At 36.4% G+C, this 19,067-nt stretch overlaps 2 protein-coding genes across 2 annotated transcripts; one reads left to right on the forward strand and one right to left on the reverse strand.

The window, feature by feature from the left end:
* Positions 1-281: 281 nt before the first annotated feature.
* LOC113775973 (probable purple acid phosphatase 20) lies at positions 282-3,229 on the reverse strand. Its single transcript, XM_027321036.1, has 5 exons — positions 3,032-3,229; positions 1,815-2,106; positions 1,123-1,697; positions 801-889; positions 282-715 (listed from the first exon to the last, which is right to left on the reverse strand). The coding sequence occupies exons 1-5, from the start codon at positions 3,188-3,190 to the stop codon at positions 532-534; spliced, it is 1,299 nt and encodes a 432-aa protein (XP_027176837.1). The 5' UTR covers positions 3,191-3,229; the 3' UTR covers positions 282-531.
* A 5,869-nt stretch (positions 3,230-9,098) lies between these two features.
* LOC113775867 (purple acid phosphatase 22-like) lies at positions 9,099-11,720 on the forward strand. The gene is made up of 5 exons (XM_027320906.1): positions 9,099-9,330; positions 9,452-9,743; positions 10,174-10,742; positions 10,939-11,027; positions 11,185-11,720. The coding sequence occupies exons 1-5, from the start codon at positions 9,178-9,180 to the stop codon at positions 11,399-11,401; spliced, it is 1,320 nt and encodes a 439-aa protein (XP_027176707.1). The 5' UTR covers positions 9,099-9,177; the 3' UTR covers positions 11,402-11,720.
* Positions 11,721-19,067: the final 7,347 nt, after the last annotated feature.

Below are 19,067 nucleotides of genomic sequence, written 5' to 3' on the forward strand. Positions count from 1 at the left end.
ATAAATTTTATTCATATACGCCGTATCAATGCATAAATATGTCTGTCCTTGGAAGCGTATATCACATTGTAGTACACCAATTGTGTACCTAAGTGGATCTAAATCAATTGTACTTGCCCCGATTCCACTTGATACATAGCATCACACGGCTGCAGAGCTGGGAAATTGAGTCATGACAAGGCGTGATTATATCTTTGTGCAAAAGCAACTGATCTCGTTGGAGGTTATTTTAAGGCGTGGCTTCAGTTGTCACAATTTATACACGCTTTTTAAGTGTTCAATATTACAGCATCAAGATGGCATGACGAGGGGTCGGCTTTCTTATAGGATTTACAAATTTTACATCCCGAAACACTGCACTAGAAAACATACGCAAACAAGAGAAGAAATCCACAGATGTAGGAGACGTTAATGTCCTAAAACATTATCATAACTTGCATCAGCCCAAGACCCATCCGGGTATTTCTTCAATTCCTGAAAGCTCCTTGTATGAACTTCGCAGATGTTCTGGACCTTCTGGTTGGTTCGCATCTACGCCTTACAATTCGGATCGGATGCAAGGCTTGTTAACCAGGTTGAATCTGCTATAACTGCTTCATCATCATCGTTCCTGTGCCATGTCCATCTTGCATGGGTTGCATTTATTACCTCAAACTCCCCGTGTCCAAAACTAGCCTCCCTGAAGGCAGAAATTTTTGGCTGCGGGTCGATGTACCTATTACAACAAAGATGCATAAGAAATGGACCTGCATTTCAGTTTTCAAAATCCGGGTGCAGAACTCAGTTTTAGGCCAACTTACTTTGTAGCTAGGCCTTCACGATTTCCACCATCCCCGATTGTGATGTGCATTGGTCCACACTCATTAGCTTCATTTTCATAAACTCGAGTCTGATATTGTAAACAATTAGGAAAACAGGGTTCGGAAGAAGGGGTATGTTACGTTAGTGTATTAATGCATGTGGACTCTTTTTCCATAATTTATCATAGTAGATGCAATGCCCATTAGAATCAACATATAAGATATCTATCTATCAACTGACGGAACTTGAACTCTTAACGAATTGATGAAATTTTTGCGCTGATATGGCATGGGAAATATGAGGGACGGGATTTAAACTTACAAATCTTTCGTATGCATGAACATGCCCTGCAAATACCACATCGACTCGAGCTTGATAAAGCAAGCCTTCCATGGCCGCCTTCATATTTACAGATTCAGCTTCCCCCTGATGAGCTTTATTTGAATTATACCAAGGTGCATGTATAAGAACAACCAGCCAAGGCGTCCTACTTCTGTCGACCTTCTTCAAGTCTGTCTGAAGCCACTTGTACTGCGCTGAGCTCGGATCAAACTCAGTATATGAACCCAACATAATCACATGAACACCTGCGACTTCAAAGGAGTAGTATAAGTTGGAATCAGAGCCGCTCTGCTCGTATGGCATATCCCATCTTGCATTGTAGGCCGTGAAGGGCTGGCTGTGTAGTATGGGGATTTTCTCAATCTCATGGTTTCCTTGTGTTACCATCCAAGGCCGCTTGCTTGCTAGGGGCTCTACCAATCTCCCAAAAGAGTCCCATGATGGTTGGTCTGTATCAGCATATGACAAATCCCCAGGCAATAGTAACATATCATAATTTGATTTCCCAATGTGCTCAAGAGTTGAACTGGTCCAATCTGTCTGTCCTAGATCACCTGCAGCATGAGATATTGCAAGGACAAATAAGCGTGACATATTAATGTCTCGAACCAAAGCAAACCAGAGTAGTTACTATCTCAAATTGAGGATGCCATGTTGCAAGCTTCGTCTACCTGCGACAGCAAATTTGATAGGAAACTGTGCCGGCGGAGTTTTCAAATTGAATTCAGGGCTTGAGTCAGATCCACAGCGGTAGTAGTATTCTGTGTTCGGCTTCAAAGGACCGATGACAACATCATGTATTTCTCCGGAATCATATGTCACATAGGTGTATGAGCTGGTGCTTCCGTTGGCCGAAAAGCCATAAGATCCTGAAGACGTACCATATTCAACAGTAGATGGACTAGGGTCATTGGTAATCCATGATATCCTAATCTTATCTTGTCCAACAAGAGATATATGCACCTAGAATTGTAGAATGACACTGGCCTTGTCAGACACCGGCTTCAAAATTGACCAATAAACGAAACAATTGCAAACAATTTCAGGAGCGAATTAGAGTGCTGTCAGTAATTCAATCAATCCGATTCATGACTTTTCTTTCAAATTTGAAAAATTCCGGTTCAATGCTATGGTAAGGGGCAAAACAGATAAGAAACAGGCTCCATGAAGCACTCGAACTGGCAAAAGTGAGGTTCTTGAATTTTTCCAGCAAAGCTCAAATAAAGTAAAAAAGCAACACTGAGGTTATCTCTATCCAGAGGTTCGAGGGGTCAAGATAGCAAGTGGCATTAGTTGAATTTTTCTTGTACACTTTTCCCTGGTTGGTAGTCGGAACTAATTCGCATGAACTAATTGAGACCGTGGTGAAGACGTAACTTGGAACAGAGATGCATGAATAGTTCACTAAAATTAAGGAATGGATGGCATCCATTAATTTATTAGAGTTTATCTCTTCACCGCCTCCCGCACTCCCATCGAAGTCGCTGGAAGCAAATGTAAGGTTTCGACAACAGGTGTCCAAAATTTCAAGCCGAAGTAGGAATTGACAGCAATTCAAAAATTTTACAGCATTGCCATTCCTCGCCATCAGGGGTAAAATTTAGTGTTCTTACAAGTTAACAACTACCCAAGAAGGGTTTCCTGTAACTGCACCTCGAAATAAACGGCGAGCTTCAATCTCATTTTCGTCAAAGGAAACAATCGGTTATTGGAATGTTGGCTCAAGATATGGGGCAATCAGGCCGAGTCCGACAAATTAAAACTTGGTTTTCGAAACAGGGAAATCGCCTAATAATAATAATAATTGAAACATATATAGGGTGTAGAAGAAATTAAACAAAAAAAAAAGGGGAAGTCAAGGACAGGGGTGGTTGGGTAGAATAATTACCTGTTGAGGAGAAGTGGAATCAAGATCCTCAGAAGGTGCAACAAAGAGGGACTTTCGAGCAGGCGGTCGATCATAGGCTAGTGCAAACTGAAAATGAAAATCTCCGGCAAGGACCAGAGCCAATGCCAATGCCATAAACGGCCCCCTAATTGCAGCCATGCATGCAAGACCGGAGAGTCGGAGAATAGATTGGGGACAGAGGCTAAGCCCTGGAGTAAATAAAGATACTCGTCGCAAACAATAGAAGTACGTATATAAACGTGAGAGAGGGGGGGAAATTCACAGGGCTCATAGTCAAGGGTCTATCTTCCTACCAGTATGAACGGAAGTATGACGATAATTCCTAAATTTGGGGTCAGCGAAAACTGCAACTGCAACTAATACTTGTTGCGTTCTCATATTGTATTGTAGCACAGTACATTCCGAATTCTCTTTACGATACGGTCTATCCTCCTCGAGTGTCGTAAAGCCTGCGGCAATATCAGACAGCTGTCTGTATCTGAAGAAGCGAACAACCCATTAGAGCAAAAGGATCTTAATTCATTACAAGAGCTGCTCCTCCATCTCAAGGTAAATAAGTTAGCACTACTACTTTTTTTTTTTTTTTTTTTTTAACTGGGTGGGCGAAAAAAATACATCTGAAAATGTCAGGATTTTGCTTTTGGGTTTGGTGCATGTTTTGGCATTGCGGCCACGGCTTCTCTTCATCAGTTATACTATTCTACATGTCTTTGAAGAAGGGAGGAGCAAGTAATCAAGTGATAATCATCAACTTTGGTATTATTACTATGAGACTCTAAAAAATAATATTATTTATTACTAACCCGCTAAAACTCCACCCGGAATTATTATCATTTTATGTCATCTCAACCCCTTTTCTTCTCCTTAACCCTTATAAAGTTCAGAGTCTCTCTTGAATTTTTAAAACAACAAAATTCTACCTTTTATCCTGCGTATGGATGAGAATACATAATAAAAGAACCCCAGAACACATACTCTGCATGAAATTGGAAAAGATGTAGGCATGTGCTAGTTGTCCGTGGGCTTGGTCCGATGACGGTTCAAATCCCTCTGAATTTTTCATTAACCCCTTGAATCTATGTCTTTTCCATAGTGTAGGGTAGAAGTATGAGTAGGTGTAAAATCTATGTATCGACAGAAAAAAAAAAAAGAAGTGCTAGTTGTCCCTGGGGAGAGGCAACCTCGCCTTGTCAACCATGAACTACCCGCGTTTAGCGTCTAATCTTCAGCCGACCTAATAGAGCATATATGAGCACTAACGACTCATAATGGGGATTATTTATTTAGTGGGTGGGTAATACAGTGCCGATTTTTCATTGTTTGATTCCCTATCACTGATGATCAAGGCAAGTCTGCATGTGTGCGAATTTTCGTGCACGTTTTTGCACAGCTTGATTTCACATGTACAAAATAATTTATTTGTAAATACTCCTGCCTAATGGAAATTGACAGATATGGAGTGAGGTCAAAAGAAAGATGAAGCTTTTCAATGCTCAAACAAGAGGGAATTCTTTTGAGTTTGGTTTGCTAATTAATCATTACTAAATCATCAAAAAGCATATGGTATTGTCAATATTTCAAATTCGATGGAACTCGTCTAAATCAATATCAAATTTAAAATAATATGATTAACTGTTTTGAAAAACACTCCAAAAACAGGAGATCCAAACAGAGCTCCCTGAGCTTTAATCGAGCTCAACCGGATAAATATTAATATGAATTTGGCTTCAAAAATATACAAGTTAAGCTTCAAATGCAACTTTATTGAATGTTAAATACCGTTCGGTTGTAATTCTCATATTGGGTATACTGTCTACATTTTAAATCAGTTTTATACTCTTGGCAAAATTTGTGCAATCTACCCATAAAATCATTGTATCCAAAAAAAACTTCGTTAACAAAATTCTTGGATAATGAATATAATTTCACCTTCAGCTGCAAAATAAATAAATAAATAAATAAAATTTTGGGGTTCGCGTATATGTCTTTTAATTCTCTTTCCTTTGATTTCTTCCTTGGGCCCCATTTACTTCAGTGCCACTACTGGCCTGCGCGATACACAAACGATGCTTTCCGCTCATTACCCACACACTCTGACCTCAAGAATGGGAACATGGCTCAAACGGGTGGGTTTTAAAAAGTTTGGTTACGTTACGCCTTCAGCCCAATGTCATAGCTTTCACATTGAACAATTAACAATTCTTTCCTTGCACGGCAGCCTGATCTCGTCACCCTTCTTGCCCTTTCGTGGTTCAGACCTGTCCCAATTTTCTGAACGAGTGTTTTTGGCTCATACTGGAATTCAAACAATTTGGAATTATAAATCGTTACGTGATTAAATGAAGTTTTCGTCTTTTTTTGGTTTGGTTTGGTAATATTTAATTTCGTCATCGACAACAGCAGCCGCTGCTGCCGGGATGGTCGGAAACAAATTTGATTTAGTCTTTGTTCCAATGAATGAATTGTTGTTGTTTGGTAAAGGGGTGTCCGACACAGGAATGGATGGGATGTCAAGTTCAATGATACAGATTCTTCTTATTGTTTGGAAGGCATCTATGATTATTAATCTATCGTTTCATTAGCCCCTTCTATCACTTTTGTCATTAACCACCAAATAGGCCACTTTCAAAATGATTCCACCTTGCTGTTCAGTATTTTCAAACTCCCCACCCCCCATGACCCTTCTCTGCCTCTCTTGGTCAAGTGTCCCTTCTCCTTCCCTTCCTTATTCCTCTCAAGAACTTGTGGCCTTATCTCTCTTTTAGATCTCAAGTATTTGAGATTTTATAAATCTGGCATTTTTTTGAATGATATAAAATTACTAGTAGAGAAACCCAATTTGATAATCAGAGACAATATTTACTTGATGGGGCTTGGTTTTGATTTCAAATTTTTATGCTTGATTCTTATTAATTGGGCTGATTTTGATGTGATTTGGCTATGGATTTTGGTTCGTAAGCTGATGAAGACCATTTCTTTCTGAAATTTAAAGACCTTGATCCGGATTTAAGTTGGTGCATTTAAGGTGCCACTGAAATTCGTTACTTTTTTTTTTGAAAATCTTCAACTTTAATTGGTTAAAAAAAATTGATTCTCCTCTATAAACGATTTCAAAAATGCTCGTGGAAGCTTAGAAGGATGATGTAATGAAAATTCCATCGACGTATGGCTGCCGCCATTGATGGTTGAAAATGTGGTGGTAAATGGGTTCGATGTTTTAACTGTGAAAGTCAAGAGGAGGATAACAAAAGAGAGAAAATAGAATAAGAAAAATTTAGAAAAACAAAAACAACAACAACAATCTTAGAGTCCGTAGCTGAAGCATAAAATTACCAAATACTCTATGGGCTTTGTGAAAAACCCATTACCATTGACTAGTTAATCACATTCATAGTGATTACGATAGACGAATTTTAACCAAACGGCTCCTGAGTGAATCAAATAATGCTTAGAGCTTTGATTTTTTGACAATAAAGAAGATGGTATAACATAATATGTTTTGTTCGATATTGATAAATTGACTTTTTTTAAGAAAACTCTTCTCACCTTACCATCCAACCTAACTATTTCCTTCAATGTATTAACAATTCTTTTATCATGTAAATCATTACAGATTAATTTTTTTTTCAAAATATTAAGCATCACTTCTTTAAAATTTTTAGTATATATATTTATTATTCTGTACCATAATATATAAATATATACAATATTATTTTGATTTGAAATATAATCACGTGCACTGCACGGGTCAAAACACTAGTGGTATAAAAAATCAACGATACTCTTGAACGGAAAACTGATCAGCAGACGAAAATTGTCGTCGTGTTATTACCGTACTACATAAACTTTTTCGGGCACGTTTGCCTAAAAGGATCAACTTACGAGTACGAAAGAGTAGAGTGTTATTTGCATTACCAAAACAGTGCAGCAAAATGCGTCACAATAATAATACACCAAAAGAAAAAAAAAAAACTATGTAATGCAAAATTAGTGGGGAAACATCAAAGATAACATGAAAATCAATTGTTTGTATTGAATTTTTTTTAAAAAAAAAAATTACGTTTTTCATTATTATTATTTTTCAATCACCTTTTACTTTACATGTATCAAATCGTATAAATATATTTTTACAGATATTCCAAAAAAAAAAAATAGCAATTCAGCCGCGGCTAATTCGTGTATTGATTCGCACTCTTTTAAAGAATTCCCCGCATAAGGCGGGTCGAAACTCGTAAATGGGTGATTTTTTTTGGTTTGGGAAACGGATGGCGATTTAATTAAGAATGGTGTGAGTTTCTAGGACGTGGGGCATGTGTTGTCTAAGGGGTATATGCGGTTGAATATCCTAAACTCTTTGCTTGAACTACATGAAGAATTGAAGATTGACTGACTATAAAGAGAAAATAGTTGTATAGGAATTTTTCCCGTACTCAAAGCCACTTCATCCACGTTGACAACTTCATGCCAAACAAAAAAGAATAAAAGCATCCTTTTCCTTTTCTTGTTTTGATGCCTTACCAAAATCGGTCACTGTCAATGAAAGATAGTAACTCCGGTGAAAAATTTTAATAATTTTTGAAAAACTCAACAATCCAAACAATCCCTAAGATAAAAAGTTGCCACACGCCTTTGAACTAAAACTCAATAGTACAACCTTTTATCCAAAAACCAGTGGCGTGCGTGCTTGAGGGAAGGGGCGGCACAGAATAATTCAGGGTTTTGATTATCTGAATGGTAGGAATGTGTGCCCGTTTCAATTTATAATCTGCATACCATAGTTTTCTTACACTTCTACTTTGATTGGCATCAAGTAAAATCAACTACTACTTAACTAAGGATGTGCAGCTTTTTTTTTTTTTTAAGTAAATCTCCTCTTAAAGCATTATCAACTCTCGATAAGACTATATTAGACTGATTAAAACTATCGTATAATATTAGAAATTTCGATATTTAGCATTCTTGAGATTTTAAAAATATCACTTACCTCTCCTAATAATTGTAAAATGATTATATTAACTCTCATTTGATACATAATTCACATATCAAATAAATGGAGTTAAAAAAATTAATGAAAAAAAAAATAAAAGTCACTTTTTTCTCTTTCCCCTTTCTCCAACATTCTCTCTTACTCTTTTTTTTGGGGATGACTATGTGTTTTTTTTTTTTTTAAATCATAGCAAATTAAATTTTCTTTTTCTTTTTCTTTTTACGACTGTGATAGAGTGGGATTTTCTTTGTTTATTTTGAGTTGATTTTTATAGTGATTTAGTATAATTTAAAGGCTTGGACCTTGGATTGAGAAAAGATTGAAAAAAAAAAATAAGGTTCATGAGAAATTAGTTTTGACCATATAAAGTTGAATTGGTACTAGTGTATTTCTTTACAAATCTCTTTTCTATTTTTCAAATTTATATTTTTATCGACTATAGTTTTATGTTATGGTGGTACTATTAGAGATTGTTTTTTAGGTGGCGATTTTATTTTGAATCAAAGAAAGTGATTTATGAGCATTTTTATTTAGCAAAATGAGCAAAAGGGGTACTTTAGGGTTTTTAAAAATATTGTTACTTGGGGGGAAGGGACGCTAGATGATATTAAGATAAATCTAAGAGGAAGTTTCCGATATTATCCCTAAAGCTATTGTAGACTACAAAAATGGCCAATTATCAGATGAGTTGGTCTACGCATGTACACTTGCTTCACAGCTAGCTAGTTCGACATTGCCAATCTTCGAACTTTTCCCCCTCCATTAGATTAAAGAAAGAAAGAAAGAAAAATGGTGTTTACACGTTCAGGACTGGCCATTGGGCAATAGAATAAGGGAAAGTCAGAGAAATTGATTTTTTTTTTAAAAAAAAAAAAGGAAAAAACGGACATCTTTTTAATTAGGCCAATGAGATGCAAGCATAGAAAAGATAGAATCTCAGCAGTGCGTAATGCACTTCACGCAGTAGTGTTATCCATCTAATATTAGTAAAAAATTGTGTTCCCGAAATTCTATATCCGTAGTTCCTCGTGTGCATTTTTTTATATATATAGTGGACCACCAATGGCGGATCCATACCACATAACATACCGTACAAAACCTTCTTTTTCCTAGCGTTCATTTGATCTGATTTTAGAAGATGGAAGTATCAATACGACGTCTCCATTTCTTCTCGCTGATAACTCTTTTATCCTTTCCTCGCCACCTCCATGCATCACCGGAATATTCTCGTCCCCCTCCCCGGCCGATCATCTTCACCTCACACACCCGATCAGAATCTGATCCTCAACAGGTGACTTCAACTTATTGGATTCATGTGCTCTCAAGAGCTTCCTTGTCTGTTTCTTTTTCTTCCCTGAAGTTGACAATGTGATGTGCAAACTTTCCTCTTTCGTACGAAATGTGTACGTTAGGTGCATATATCATTGGTCGGAGTAGATCATGTGAGGGTATCGTGGATTACTTCTCACAAGCATACGAAGTCAACGGTGGAATACGGGAAATCACCGGGAACATATGAAGCATCCGCAACTGGTGACCATACCTCGTACCACTACTTCTTCTATAGCTCAGGTGAGATTCACCACGTCGTAATTGGACCCTTGGAGCCAAGCACAACTTATTACTACAGGTGCGGCGGTTCCGGCCCGGAATCTAGCTTCAGGACACCTCCCTCGGATTTGCCGATTGAATTTGTTATCGCGGGTCAGTGGTTTCTTTAGCCTATCATCCTGGAAAAATCAATTTTACGCTTTCCCTTGCATTATATATTGCGTGCACTTCTTTCAGATGCTGTTAGGTTGGTTAGTTTACTTCCTTAAGTAAGTAACCCAGAGATGATGCGCTATGCCGGACTTTTGCCGTGTCTTCACGCTTTGCTTGATGCATTTTTGCCGTTTTTATGCTTTCTGCTGAAGAAACATCCTTACATGGATAGGCAGACAATACGCAATTTATGTTTTGTTTTATGTGCAAAAACAAAAAAAAATTAATGCTCCAAAAGTAACAATAAGTAATGTGTGGAAAAAAGAAAAAAGGCTATGGACAGGCGTGGGGCTATCAAGGGATTGGATGCCTCGAATAAAATTATGGAGTAAATCGGAATTTTTTTTTTTGTTTGGTTGTGGTTTAACAGGGGACCTGGGTCAGACAGAATGGACAGCCTCCACCTTATCCCACGTGGGGGCAAGGGATTATGATGTATTTTTACTCCCGGGTGACTTGTCCTACGCCGACACCCACCAGCAACTCTGGGACTCCTTCGGACGGCTGGTGGAGCCATACGCCAGTCGGAGGCCATGGATGGTAACAGAAGGAAACCACGAAATTGAAACCTTCCCCATCGTATACCCCCACGGTTTCAGAGCTTACAATGCAAGATGGCGAATGCCATACGAACAAAGCGGCTCCGAGTCGAATCTGTATTATTCCTTCAACGTCGCCGGGGCACACATTCTCATGTTGGGATCCTACACCGACTTCGATGCTGACTCCGACCAATACAAGTGGCTCGAAGCTGACCTGGCCAAGGTCAATAGGACGACCACGCCTTGGATCTTCGCGCTCCTTCATGCGCCCTGGTACAACTCTAACGAAGCTCATCAAGGGGAAGGAGAAAGCATGAGAAAGGCCATGGAAGAGCTGCTGTACAAGGCCCGAGTGGATGCGGTATTTGCCGGACACGTGCACGCTTACGAACGCTTTGTAAGATCCAAATCACTTCCTCAAGTCCTGTACCTTAAATCTTTCATTTCCATTCATGAATCATACTACTATATAATTTCCATATATTAATTACTTCATGATAACACATATATTATCGGACCACAGAGTATCCATGCTTGAGTTTGTGGTCGGACCACAGAATATAATTGACTGGGTTTTGATCATTTCACTGCAGACAAGAGTATTTGATAACACGGCCGATCCCTGTGGTCCTGTATACATAACCGTCGGTGACGGCGGGAATAGAGAGGGACTTGCTCTAAAGTAAGTGGAGATCGATGACTTACGTATTGATTAAGCGCCGTGGTGCTTTATTTCTTTTTCTTTTTTTCTGGAGTTCTCAAGTAAGCATTAATTTCACTGGACATAATATTAATAACTATGACATGTGGTACTGATTTGCGTTTTTGTTTATTTGAAGGTTTGAGAAGCAAAAGCCGTCTATATCAGTATATCGGGAAGCAAGCTTTGGACATGGGCGATTGAGGGTTTACAACCAAACACATGCGCACTGGTCGTGGCACCGGAACAATGACTCTGACTCTTTCGAGGCCGACCGGGTGTGGCTACAAAACATCTACGCCTCCACCACATCATGCACGGAACCCACTCCTCAAAGTCAAAGGGATGAACTCTGACCAAGTCAAAAATTAAATTGACATTCAGATGCAGTAGCTAGGTCCGTCATACTTCATTTGATCAAGCTTTATGATACAGCTTCCTTCACTTCAAATTTCTTTTGTTTCTAGACACTCCTAAAAGAATGTGGAGGCGACGGAAGTTAGATTTGGATACTTGAAAGTTGGAGTTGGTTACCGAGTACTGACTTTTGAGTAACCTTTGCTGGATACTGTATACCACTGTGTGCAAAACATACTGGTACTAGTTATTAGTTACCACTCCAATTGTTATTCTTGTGACCTTTCCCATATATTACTTCCCAAGTTTTTTTTTTTTTTTGGGCTTTTCCCCCAAGTTGTCTTTCTTGTATCAATGTCTACTTCGAGGATATACATATGTGCATGAGGGGAATATTCCTCGACTGATTAGCACTACAGTGAACCCAATCCCAATGGAGCAATGAAAGAACAATCAACTGAAAAAACGATTACAATCATATTAGGTCAAAATTTCTGCAAGGTTATGATACTCGTAGCTAGCTAAAACAAAATAAAGAACAATTATTACGACCTTGCGGAACGATCGCTACTACAACAGACTTTAACCTGTAAATTCTAGGTTTCGTGCGTTTATGTTGTATTGCTGGATTTCCCAGAAAACCTTGAACTACCATCGTATTGACTTCGTTTTCTTGAAGGCACAAGAAATGGTATAAACATACAAACTAGCATGTGTAAGCTTCAATCTCCGAATTCAAACCGGCCAGGAAAAATGTTGTTGGCATACACCCTTAATTTGTTGCTCAACAACCCCATAGGAGGCTTCAGTTCACATTGCCAATTTGATTCCTACGTTCAATAGGTATATTTCTTCATATTCCATAGGCATCTACGTCCATTTGCTTTCACTTTAATAACATCTCATGATTATTTTTTGTTATAAGGGTTTTTTCATTTTGTTTCTTTAATTTTCAATTGTTTCTCGTTCATAACATGAGAGCATAAATATATGGGCCACGTACGATGAAAGTCTGCAACAGGCCTTTGAACATAGAAGCCTATACTTCTCTAGTGTGTAATATATCTTCTTTTTCTGGTTTTTTGAGGCGTGTAATTTCAATAATACAAAAAAAAAAAAAAAAAAGTTTAAAAAATGACAGTGGCTAGAGAGCATGAGGTCTTAAGCTCGAGAATCAGACGATTATTACTGTGCTAAACGGCCACAGTGCGGTACAAAGCTTTTGTTTTTATAACGTGAATTTTTCTATTATTTTGTACCCCGAGGAAATATGACAAAGGCTGGACTGAACTCTATTCTGCTGTTGTCTGAGAAATTCTAAATTTACTACTATAATATTTTGTTGTATGAGAAAACTCTAAAATTTTCCAATGCAAAAGTGGACGCAATTTACGGGTAGGGCATGCTTTAAGACTTGTTTTTCTTCAATCTGATTCAGAAGATTTCTCACTGTTTTTTGAGACTTCAATCCTTATAGTCATAGGCTAGCTCTGCCTTGATTAATGCGAGTTTGATTGGTCATTTGTCTAATGATGAGTTTCACTGCGGCGCCCCAAGGAAACCACAACGTTGAAGCCCACACCCATTGTCTCGAAGAAGAGGAATTTAATGGTGGCGCAATATAACGAAAGCCCATTCTCCAAATGAATCTTCAAATCTCTCGATCACCATTGGAAATTGCCATTCAAGGGACAGTCAGCACACAAGTTTGTTATGCTGGTAACTTACGCTACATTGATGTCAGCTCATGAGTCCCATCAACACGCCTGGCCTCTGCAACATATTTAGGGATAGTTTCAGAAACCTCGCCTGAGTTTTTTCCTTTTTTTGATAATTTTACTGAGCTCTCTTAAAAAATTACACATAACTCTCTTGATTTAATCATTTTAGTGACAAAACCTTAAAATAATATTGACTTGATCAAATTTTTATATGAATATCCAAAAATACCCTTGTGTAATGAGTTTTAATTTACTTTCCTATACAATTATAAGATTATCTAGTATAATTATAAGAAAATGTGTCAAATTTTTCATGTTCATACCTACTATTTGATAAACAACCATAATAATAATTTATCACTATGACAGAATACTTTTGATGGTATTTTATTATAGATTTAAATTTATAAGATAGAAAAGAAAATGTTGAAATAATTCATTTAGAGTTTATAAATTTTTCGAATAGTGAGATTATCATAATTTAGTAGTGATTTTGGGCCATTTTCTTTTGATTTATTATTAATTTTAATACCAAAAAATAAAAAAATAAAAAAAAGCAAAAACACTGGATTGCATATAAAGTTAATTCATAAAAAATATTACTAGTTCGACATTTGGTTACAATGGAAATTAGAGGTAATAGTGGTAGTTTTATAGTTTTATTGGCAAAAAATTTTTAAAAAAAGGAATAAGAAGGAAAAAGAATAAAAAAATAATTTTAAAAGTCATTCTAAGTATAAACATACCAAACAAGGAAATTTCATCAAAATATTTAAGGGTAGTATTATCATTTTAAATGATAAGGGAGGTGTGTGTAATTTTTAAAATCTTGAAAAAGCTAAATGAAATTTTTAAAAAACTCAAGGGAGGTTTCTGAAATTATCCCACATATTTAACTAAACCCGGTCTACGACCCTATTTGGTTAATATACTCGTCAAAGCAATTAATGTCAGCTCCACACATGCGCCAGTTGGCAATCTGATCAGGTTGTGAATCGTGATCGAGGGCTATCCTTGGTGGCTTCCTTCAATAGTTGTATATTCACTTTTGAATATTAGTTTGTTTTAGGGTGTTTAGGAATAGTAACGGAACGAAATTGAGGCGAGAGAAGCTTGCTTCGTCCCCCTTGAGCGATTCTTGTCTTGTTCCTCTTAATGCTTATAAGTTATAACGGCTAGCCAGAATTATTTCGGATTAAGTTCTTTTTTCTTATACAGATAATTAATGCACGTAATATCAAACTTAAACCCCCAAAAAAAAAACTACTACAAATAGTACTATTACTACTACTAATAGTCTAACCTAATGTGCTATACAAAACTAATTAATTTTAATTACAAATAACTAATTAAGAATTCTATTCTTACTTTTATATACACATAAAATTTATTATGTGATGCAGGGTCGAGGCAGGCTATCCTCCCCCGCTCCTACCCTTTTAAAGTAGGGGAAAAGAATTTTTCTTGTCCCTATCTGTGCGCCCACCTCGTAATTCCCTTCTGGGAGGGGCGACGGACACCCGCCCTGCTATCATCTCTAACATTATCATATTCCATGATTCGTCGTTACTTTTCCTTGCATCATCATATAAATATGATTCTTGCATATATTATAAAAAACTTTAGACCAAATTTACATCAATAAATTTTTTTTTTATTATTGATAGGGCTAGGACACCTTGGATTATAATGTTGCTTCAGCACAAGCAAAAATGAAAAGGTCACAAAAGAAATTTTATACTACTGTAACTGATATGGTACGGTTGCGGTTCATGCTCATGCTCACGAAAGTCTAGTTTTTTTCTTGATTTAGGTGCAGTAATTTTGAAAAATCTGGCAAGAGGCCCATGAATCGTTTCTATAGCACGTAACTAGTCATTTTTACATACTTTTGCATGAATTTTCGTAATTTATTGCCTACATTTTCCTGGCAGCCGGTCCGTGTGGTCCAGTGTATGTCGACAGTCGGGGCGGGAGGATACAACGAAGGGATTGCCTTGACGTGAGCAAATTCCCCTAAAATTCACTCGCAGTCCCTAAACCACGACATAATGACAGCATCCAAAAAAAAAAGAAGAAATCACATATCAACAGGTAGGAATTATCTATCACGTCATCATGTGTACATGTCGGGAAATGTTCAATGAAGCAAGACTAATAATGTACGAGAAGCTTTCCAATTTGCAACCTCCTTTCTGTTTTGGCTTCTTCTTTTGGGGGAAGTTTCCCTTCCCAAACTCTATACAAACAACGTTGTTGAAATGACAATTTATGTATTAATTTATCTTCTACCATTGGGGATGTAAAACATTTTTTTGGACGCTAACATGTTTGAATATTTAAGTCCAAAAATTTTTGTTTGGATCAAAAATTAGTTTTTCAAATATTATAAAAATGTTTAAAAAAATTCTAAAAGATACTTTAAATTTTTTTTAATGTTTAAAAATATCTCAAAATATATTTTTAAAACTCTACTACTTTTAAATATCCCCAAATATATTCTAAAAACTCTGTTACAGTAACATTTTTTTAAAATATCCCTAAAGCAGCTAATCCAAACGGAGCCTACTTTTATGTGTCATGCACTTAATTTTTGGTAATTAGGAGGAAATCTTCACATTAATCGTATAAAAGAAATGATCTTAAATAATAATAATAATAATTCAACGTACTTGATGTTCTCTGGTGGTCCGTCAATTATATGTACATGAGGAGGCATAAAGCCCGGTTGAGAATAGTGAACGGCCATGGAACTCCATGGCACCGAATCGACGACACTTTTACGGTCATGGCCGACGAGATCCAATCCAATAATATCTTTACAAATATAATATAATATGAGCAATGAAACTCCATCATCTCCATCTCCATCTCCATCTGCATACCACGACACGCTGTAGACTAAAACTGGGTACCATTCAAAGAATTTTTCAAATTCTACAGGGTACCATTGACTAATTCTTTGTTTTGTTTGGAGGAAAATATTTATCTTCACAAACAAATCCTTAGTAATTGAACAGAGTGACAGGATGCGTGTGATAATTTATGTGAAGTGCCAAATGGAAATACCATGCATGATGGCCCGATTCATTGTTTGGTCTGCTTATACTGTGCCCCAAATGTGTCAATTTGTTAGTAATTGTAAGCTCAATTACGTTACCCAAGGGCAACTTCTTTTTTTCTTGATAATGACCCAAGGGCAACTTTTTGTGGCAGGGACGGTAAACAAAGGTAATATTCGAACATTTATATTGAAACGTTTATAATTAGGCAAATAATATTTAAATTGTGAACGATTGATTACTTAATTTGACTATGGAATTCATTCTCCTTTACAAGGTTCAGAATATCTTTTAGAAGGGGAAGGGAAAAAAAAAATCATCACCGAGTTGTCACCATACTCATTCTAGAATAACTTAAGTAATTAACTAGTCCCGCTAAAACATGCATATTTTGTTTTTCCAATAGTTAGGGTACGGCGACCAAAAGATCCTTGCCAACTAGGGTTCGAGTCCTGCGTGCAAATGCTCGGTGTGGAGTGGGACCTCCTCTCCCGGGTCGCAGGGAATTAGTCGGATCATTAGGTATTATCAATCCGAAAACCCGGATATCCCCTGTGTACGAACAAAAAAAAAAAAATAGAACAGACCTCTACCATGTTGATCTAGTAGTAGTATATATTATTTGTTACTTTTGTTGCCTCAGAACGGGAATATTCTATTGTTTGTGCATGGTGTGGAAGGCAACTGCCCAATTTCGACCGATGTCCGGGGTATTCTGTGTACGAACTTTTTACTTGAACCAGAAGTGACTGGAAGAACCTGCATGAGCTTTCCACTAAAGCTAAGAATGCTGGACGTTGGCCTTTTGTTTACTTGCCACTATCAACGTGCAAAATTTTTTTTCAAAAGAGCAACATGTAAAATTAATGAAGGTGCATCAGCTGGTCTGTAAAGCTTATCAGTACACCAGTTTCTTTGCACCAAATATCAAACGAGTACAAATCGGAACCTTTTTTTTTTAAGATGACAATAACTAATCTATCTTACTCGTGCTCCTACTCTAATCTATCGTAGAGAAGGGAGAGACCCAATGGGATCTAAAAAAAATAGATCTAACGAGACCCAGAAAAACATAACAGAATATAAAGAAATCAACCAAAACTGAACCATCATCAAAACATTTTTTATTCGGAAAATAGAACCCAACTTTTTATTCGGATATAAAAACATAGAACCCAACTTGCAGTGATGTTACTGTTATATTTAGAATTGCTAGTTATCGTCTCCGTCGCAACTGTACTGTTATCTTTATCTCATTACTTCCTCCGCCCTCCATTGAAATTCTCAAGCTTTTCGTTTTAAAACTCCCTAAAATATTTATCATATTAACAAAGTTAAAGCACTTTTTACGCTCTTCTTCCAATATAACTCATTTTTTTTTAATTATATACATATTACTAGTCAAATTCAAAATTTAAATTTATGAAGATAAAAATTGAAAGAACAAGTACAAATATCACAACTTAGGTTCCGTTTGATAAATCTGAATCTGAATTCTGAAATCTGAATACTGAAACAATTAATTTGCTGAATTTTAAGCACTGAAAAAAATATATGAATGTTTGAATTTTAATGCTAAACCTATTTATACTGTTTGATAAATATTTATAACTGAATGCTTAATAAGTTTAATTTGACAATTTTGCCCTTATATCCTTTCATTCAAAAAAGAAATAGAATCTATGATTTAATTAGTTTAAATTTTGTTAGGTATGAAAATGATAATATTTATTTTGAAATCAAATTAATATGAAAGATGAAATATATTATACGAGGAGTATGGAGAAGATGTGAAAGTCATTAAAAAGGGAGAAAGAGAAACTAAAAATCGTTAGATAGAGAATATTAGGTTGTTTAATTAAATAAGAATTTTGAACATAATTAACAAACAAGGGTAGATTTGGTAGATAAGATAAAATAGTTGAAGCAATTCTATTGATTATTATCAGAATTAAGCATTCAGTTAGGATTCTTGTGCTGAAAAAAATACACACAGGTTCAGCACTACTTAACAAGTTCAGCAAATAGATTTTTATTTATCAAACACTCAAAACATCTGAATGTATGAAACAATTCAGATTCAGCACTTTTTTATGTTATCAAACAGACCCTTAATCAATATTCTTAAAAATGTAGAATTTTCTGAACGAGACAGAGGGTACTAAATTGCGAGACAGAGGGTACTAAATTGCAAGTCACTACTGACCGTAAAGTACTAGTACTATCCCGTTTGACAAGTGAATTTTTTGTATCTTTGTTTAAAACTTTACTGTAATTTATTGTAGAAGCTTTTAAAATTTTTTTTGAATTGTGTTATTTTTTTTGAATATTTTAAAGTATATAGATTTGTTTGGATTGCGGTTTATTTGCCAAAATATATTTGCTTACATCATTATTACAATTTCCAACACACTTTTTTATCTTTTCAATTATCTTTTTATCTCACATACATCACATCACAAAAAATGCTACAGTAAAAAATCTCTAATAATTCACAATCCAAACAAACCCATAGTTTAAAAACCTAATTAAAATTTTTAAAAAATTTGTAGCAAGATAAACTTGACAAAAAATTTATCTTCAAACTAGGCCTTGTTTTCAGAGCTCGTTGTAGCAAGACCAAACTTTTTATACTCCTTTTATCACTCGAATGTCAACTTCTAAAGCCCGTCTCTCAACTCTCAAGTCTCATCAGCAGCTGGGAAGCAAGAACCAAAGGCCTCTTTCAAGCTTATCCCATTCAAGTAGACTAGTCGAATTGGCGGCTCCTCCTTCCCAAACCCCCACCCCAAAACATCCCCCCCTCCTCCGGCCCCTTCCTTCCACTCGACCCGCGCGGCTGATGAGTCGCAGTTCTTCAAAATTTTGCTAGACACAAGTAA

This window comes from Coffea eugenioides, chromosome 6 (genome assembly GCF_003713205.1).
Source record: "Coffea eugenioides isolate CCC68of chromosome 6, Ceug_1.0, whole genome shotgun sequence".
NCBI classification, from domain to species: Eukaryota; Viridiplantae; Streptophyta; class Magnoliopsida; order Gentianales; family Rubiaceae; genus Coffea; species Coffea eugenioides.